Source organism: Oncorhynchus masou, chromosome 13 (genome assembly GCF_036934945.1).
Source record: "Oncorhynchus masou masou isolate Uvic2021 chromosome 13, UVic_Omas_1.1, whole genome shotgun sequence".
Taxonomy (NCBI): domain Eukaryota; kingdom Metazoa; phylum Chordata; class Actinopteri; order Salmoniformes; family Salmonidae; genus Oncorhynchus; species Oncorhynchus masou.
This window is the reverse complement of record NC_088224.1, coordinates 13004379-13010937: the sequence shown is the minus strand read 5'-3', so window position 1 is coordinate 13010937 and position 6559 is coordinate 13004379. Positions and strand designations below refer to the sequence as shown.

At 47.4% G+C, this 6559-nt stretch overlaps 1 protein-coding gene across 3 annotated transcripts in view; it reads right to left on the bottom strand.

Moving 5' to 3' along the window:
* The window catches only part of LOC135551748 (CUB and sushi domain-containing protein 3-like), an 826047-nt gene that overhangs the window by 106163 nt on the left and 713325 nt on the right, over positions 1–6559 (bottom strand). For all 3 annotated transcript variants that reach the window (XM_064982949.1, XM_064982950.1, XM_064982951.1), the window contains 2 exons: positions 5878–6051; positions 4947–5120 (listed from right to left, as the gene is read on the bottom strand). In XM_064982949.1, coding sequence (XP_064839021.1) covers positions 4947–5120; positions 5878–6051 — 348 coding nt within the window. The remainder of the gene's footprint in view (positions 1–4946; positions 5121–5877; positions 6052–6559) is intronic.

The following is a 6559-nucleotide window of genomic DNA, read 5'->3' as shown; positions in this document are numbered from 1 at the left end:
AAGACATAGAGCAGACACAGCACAGACACAGCGCAGACATAGAGCAAACAGAGCAGACACAGAGCAGACACAGAGCAGACAGAGAAGACATAGAGCAGACACAGAGCAGACACAGAGGAGACACAGAGCAGACACAGAGCAGACACAGAGCAGACACAGAGAAGACATAGAGCAGACACAGAGCAGACACAGAGGAGACACAGAGCAGACACAGAGCAGACACAGAGCAGACACAGAGCAGACACAGATGAGACACAGAGCAGACACAGAGCAGACACAGAGCAGACACAGAGAAGACATAGAGCAGACACAGAGCAGACACAGAGGAGACACAGAGCAGACACAGAGCAGACACAGATGAGACACAGAGCAGACACAGAGCAGACACAGAGCAGACAGAGAAGACATAGAGCAGACACAGAGCAGACACAGAGCAGACACAGAGCAGACACAGAGCAGACAGAGGAGACACAGAGCAGACATAGACCAGACACAGAGCAGACACAGAGCAGACACAGAGCAGACACAGAGCAGACACAGAGGAGACACAGAGCAGACACAGAGCAGACACAGAGCAGACAGAGAAGACATAGAGCAGACACAGAGCAGACACAGAGCAGACAGCAGACACAGAGGAGACACAGAGCAGACACAGAGCAGACAGAGGAGACACAGAGCAGACACAGAGCAGACACAGAGCAGACACAGAGCAGACACAGAGCAGACACAGAGCAGACACAGAGCAGACAGAGCAGACACAGAGCAGACACAGAGCAGACACAGAGCAGACACAGAGCAGACACAGAGCAGACACAGAGCAGACACAGACCAGACACAGAGCAGACACAGAGCATTAATTCCACCTCCTCTTCTCCATTTTGGGGAACTGAGAGTAATGCTTTCCTTTGTCCTCTGTCCTCCAGCCACAGCTAGTCCACCACAGTTAACTACTGACCTGTATCCCACTCCAGGCACTTCTTCTCTCTGCCCTACTGCAGAACATTTAAAAAAAAAATTCTGATGAACTTGATATAACAATGTTACATTTTCAAAGTCATATGGCCTTTTAGTGATGTGAATCGTCAGAGAAAATAAATGTTTATGCTTTAATATTTCTCACTGTTTCAATGCTGTAGGCATCACACGAAAAGGAGGACATAACTGCTGTCAAAGTTGAAATTGTAGTTGAAGCAGCAAGCCACATCTGTCTTTGTCTCCACTGAGGTTTTGAAGTTTCTCTCAGAGACGCACTGGGCCCAAAACATCTTCCCGGGCCCAACAGACTGACCAAACTATCTTCCTCGAGGCCCCCACACCAGCAATGTATTTTCTTAAGGCCTTCATTATTAGCCAAATTATGATCATTGTTCACAATGGGCTAAAGATGGACCAGCGCATCTGGCATTTGCCCAAACTGCCATTATGGCCAGTCCGTTTCTGGGTTCTCTGTCCTACTAAGCCTATGAAGGAGAACCTGAACAGGTGTCAATGTCTGTAGAAAGTGATTCCTCACTTCAGTCTTGTTTTTCTCCTTGTCACCCCTGGCGGGTCCACACATTCCTCATTGCCATCTGCAGCTGCTCTCCCTCCCTCCCTCCCTCCCTCCCTCCCTCCCTCCCTCCCTCCCTCCCTCCCTCCCTCCCTCCCTCCCTCCCTCCCTCCCTCCCTCCCTCCCTCCCTCCCTCCCTCCCTCCCTCCCTCCCTCCCTCCCTCCCTCCCACGTTCTCACAAACAACAGCATTTGCATAATTACAGATGTAATTTGTCTCTCTTTGCAAAGAAGCAATTTCCCCTTCATTTGAGCACTGTCTATAACCAGAATTTAAAACCACATCATTGCACTTTAAAATAGCTGAGTGCAACCTCAAATACATGCATGTGAATGTGGAGTCACAGGCACGCACGTACGTACGCACGCACGCACGTACACACACACACACACACACACACACACACACACACACACACACACACACACACACACACACACACACACACACACACACCCAAGGGGTGAAATAAAATCCTATTTTCCATGAAGAAGTGTTGGCCTAGCTCCATGGATGATCAGCGAGCCAGAGGCCTAGTCTTTGTGATGCCAGTTGAGGAGATATGGTTCACTACCATTTCAGTAGGATACAAAGCTAAATGGCCCTGGCCCGCTCATATCTCCAGTAGCTATTTCTGTTTCAAGTGCTGCTAGCTTTACACAGCATATTGTCTTTATAAAAACTCTGGGCATCATCACCACGATTACCACCGGAGAGACAATGTTATCAGACAACAAACGGTTTTCTTATAGCCTAAAGGAAACATTGTTTCAGACACTATGATCTAATAACAGAATATATAAATATTGTTCTAACAGGGCTGTGACGTGGTCAAGGTGTGTCAGGGCTGTGATGTGGTGAAGGTGTGTCAGGGCTGTGACGTGGTCATCGTGTGTCAGGGCTGTGATGTGGTGAAGGTGTGTCAGGGCTGTGACGTGGTCATGGTGTGTCAGGGCTGTGATGTGGTGAAGGTGTGTCAGGGCTGTGACATGGTCATGGTGTGTCAGGGCTGTGACATGGTCATGGTGTGTCAGGGCTGTGACATGGTCATGGTGTGTCAGGGCTGTGACATGGTCATGGTGTGTCAGGGCTGTGACATGGTCATGGTGTGTCAGGGCTGTGACATGTAAAGGTGTGTCAGGGCTGTGATGTGGTCAAGGTGTGTCAGGGCTGTGACATGTGAAGGTGTGTCAGGGCTGTGACGTGGTGAAGGTGTGTCAGGGCTGTGATGTGGTGAAGGTGTGTCAGGGCTGTGACATGGTCATGGTGTGTCAGGGCTGTGATGTGGTGAAGGTGTGTCAGGGCTGTGATGTGGTGAAGGTGTGTCAGGGCTGTGACATGGTCATGGTGTGTCAGGGCTGTGACATGGTCATGGTGTGTCAGGGCTGTGACATGTAAAGGTGTGTCAGGGCTGTGATGTGGTCAAGGTGTGTCAGGGCTGTGACATGTGAAGGTGTGTCAGGGCTGTGACGTGGTGAAGGTGTGTCAGGGCTGTGATGTGGTGAGGGTGTGTCAGGGCTGTGACATGGTCATGGTGTGTCAGGGCTGTGATGTGGTGAAGGTGTGTCAGGGCTGTGACTTGGTCAAGGTGACATGGAATAGAGTGAAGGTGCCCCTAGACACTGATCTTGGGTCAGTTTAACATTTTCCCCACGAATGCTTAACAATTTTGGGAGGGGAAGCTGATCCTAGATCTGTACCGAGGGGAAAACGTCACCCCAGAGTGATCACCTTCAGGTCCGCAACAGTACAGTGGTGTTGTGTTCTGTCTGTTTATCTCTAGATCGCAGGAAACAGGGTATTTGCATTGTCTTTCACACACACCACTATTGCCTCGCTGCATTAAATGGAGAAAGAGCGGTTTCCTCAGGCAAACCTGGAAGATGTATCTATTTGAAGATACTGCAGACTATCACATGCAGTCTGCCCACCAACCCCATATGACTAATACCTTCTATGACATCTACTGCTTGAGTCATTCTATCTAGATTAGTAAAGCTATAAAACACAACAAGATAAACAACTGTCCGTAAAAGTGCACGCTTCTGCGTCATCATTCGAAATGTTCCTTTCAGTAAAACGAGCGAATAGGGAAGAGGCTCCTTGTGTGTGAGCGCAGAGAGAAGGAAGAGAATGTTGTATGTGTCAGGGTCTTTGTGAACTGCAGGGGGCGCTCAGGAGTGCTACTCGACTCGTCAGCCAAGAGACAGCATAATGACGCAGCGCTTTGCATTCTAAAGCAGTGCTATTAGTCAACTGTGTCCTTACAAAAAAGTCTGAGCTTGACGCCAATCAAATCAAATCAAACGTTCACCCAAAAGTGTTTGCAGAGGTGTGAAGAAGACTCTACTATGTTTACCATTACATTTTTTTGGGAGAATATATGGTGACAACTGTGTTGTTATGAAAAATCATGAACCACAAAAAATTAATCAAACACAGGAAGTTGGTGGCACCTTAATTGGAGAGGACGGGCTCGTGGCAATGGCTAGAGTGGAATAACTGGAATGGTATCAAATACATTAAACACATTGTTTCCAAATTCTTATTTACAATGATGGCCTACTAAAAGGCAAAAGGCCTCCTACGGGGATGGGGACTGGGATTAAACATTTAGGACAACACACACATCACGACAAGAGAGACACCACAACAACACATAAAGAGAGACTTAAATGATGTCTCTGAATCAGGGTTAGTTTGGCAGCTGGGGTGAAAGATGAGCAATTATGATAGAGGAAACCAAGTCTACATTTAACTTTAGCCTGCAGCTTTGATATGTGCTGTAAGGAGGACAGTGCACCATCTAGCCATACTCCCAAGTACTTGTATGAGGTGACTACCTCAAGCTCTAAACCCTCAGAGGTAGTAATCACACCGGTGGGGATAGAGGCATTCTTCTTACCAAACCACATCACCTTTGTTTTGGAGGTGTTCAGAACAAGGTTAAGGGCAGAGAAAGCTTGTTGGACACTTAGAAAGCTTTATTGTAGAGCATTTAACACAAAATCCGGGGAGGGGCAAGCTGAGTATAAGACTGTATCATCTGGATATAATTGGATGAGAGAGCTTCCTACTGCCTGACCTATGTTGTTGATGTATATTGAGAAGCGCATGGGGCCTAGGATCGAGCCTTGGGGTACACCCTTGGTGACAGGCAGTGGCTGAGACAGCAGATGTTCTGACTTTATACACTGCACTCTTTGAGAGAGTTAATTTGCAAACCAGGCCAAAGACCCCTCAGAGACACCAATACTCCTTAGCCGGCCCACAAGAATGGAATGGTCTACCGTATCAAAAGCTTTGGCCAAGTCGATACAAATGTGAGTGTGTCAGAGAGAGAGAGGGAGAGAGAGAGAGAGAGAGAGAGAGAGAGATAAAAGATGGACTACTCACACACGCAGGAAGGCAGCTGTCCGGACCAGTTGTGGTCCTGCAGACAGATCCGCACAGAGGGGCCGATGAGGCGGAAGCCTGGGATGCACTGGTACACTACCGTCTCTCTGTACCCAAAGTTCTCCCCGATCACCTGGCCGTTCACTATGGTCTCTGGAATACCACAGTGGCCCGCTGGAGAGGAACACAAAAGCAATAGTTAGAGGAGGGAGAGGAGAGAGAGAGCAAGAGTAGAGAGAGGGGGGAGAAAGATAGACAAACAGAGAGAAAGAGGGAGAGAGAGAGAGCGAAGGCGAAAGAGAATCAGGGAGAGAAAGAGATAGCGAAAGAGAGTCAGAGAGAGAGCCGATGTTATGTTTGATGTTAATTTGTACTGTTAATTTCACTTGTGTTTATTATCTATTTCACTTGCTTTGGCAATGTTAACATATGTTTCCCATGCCAATAAAGCCCTTAAATGGACTTTAATTGAAATTTAATTGAGAGAGAGAGAGAGGGGAGAGTTAGGTGGAAGAGGGAGAAAGAGAAGTCTTGTAATGTACTGTACAGTCCTGTTCTTTGAAGGTTACAGACAAAGTACAGTATTGAGATGCTAATTTAAACAGTCAGGTCGCAGAGATATTTTTAGTCCACAGACATGTGTCAGAGAAAAGATGGAAGCACAAAATAGACAGTTGTCCCTGCTTCCACAGACTTGGCATCAGCAGACAGAACAGTTAGACTGTAAAGCTATTTTAACACATTAGAAAGATGTTCCTTAGAGGTGGAGACTTAAAATAACTAGCCTACATTTCACAGACAGACAACACAATGTTGGGAATGGTTCTTTGTTCTTAATAATCTTAACATTCTCTCAGAGTCTGGAGAATGACTAGATTGTTTCACACAAAGACAGAGAACAGAGATGTGGGGAAGAAATAGGTTGTTTTACCCAAGCAGCGCGTCTCCTGACCACTCCACAGTCCAGAGGGGAGACATTCTCTCACGGTAGAGCCCACCAGCATGAACCCTGCATCACACATGAAGATGGCGGTCGCCCCGAAGGTCATCTGTGTACCAATCTTCTTCCCATTGGGCGGGCCAGGGAGGTCTCCACAGGAAATGACTGTGACACAGACAATACAATAACAGAGACATCATCTCCCAGCTCACAAACCAATGGCATAAACAAACATATGAGAAATATTGTCTCAAACCACTCTCAGAGTTGAGTATAACAATTATTTGAATTCTTGGTTAATAAATAAGACACAGGCTGATCCCTTACAGGTCCAATGGTAATTCAATCGGAGCGATTTTTGCCAAGTTTGAATTGATCTGTCAACTGTTTCTGTGATATTTGTAAGGGAAGGTGAGTCATATTATTTTGTATTCGGGATCCTTGGAACAGGAGAGGAGACGAGCTAGGGGAGAGGAGAGAGGAGGTGCAGAGAGGAGGACAGGAGGGAGGGGAGAGGAAGGAGTGGAGAGGAGGAGAAGGGAAGGGAGGAGGGACAGGAGAAGGGAGAGAAGAGAGGAAGAATTTAGTGGAGGTAAAGGGTGGGGAGAGAGGAGAGGAGGTAAAAGGAGAGGAGAGTGGAGAGTGGAGGTAAAGGGAGAGGAGAGGAGGTAAA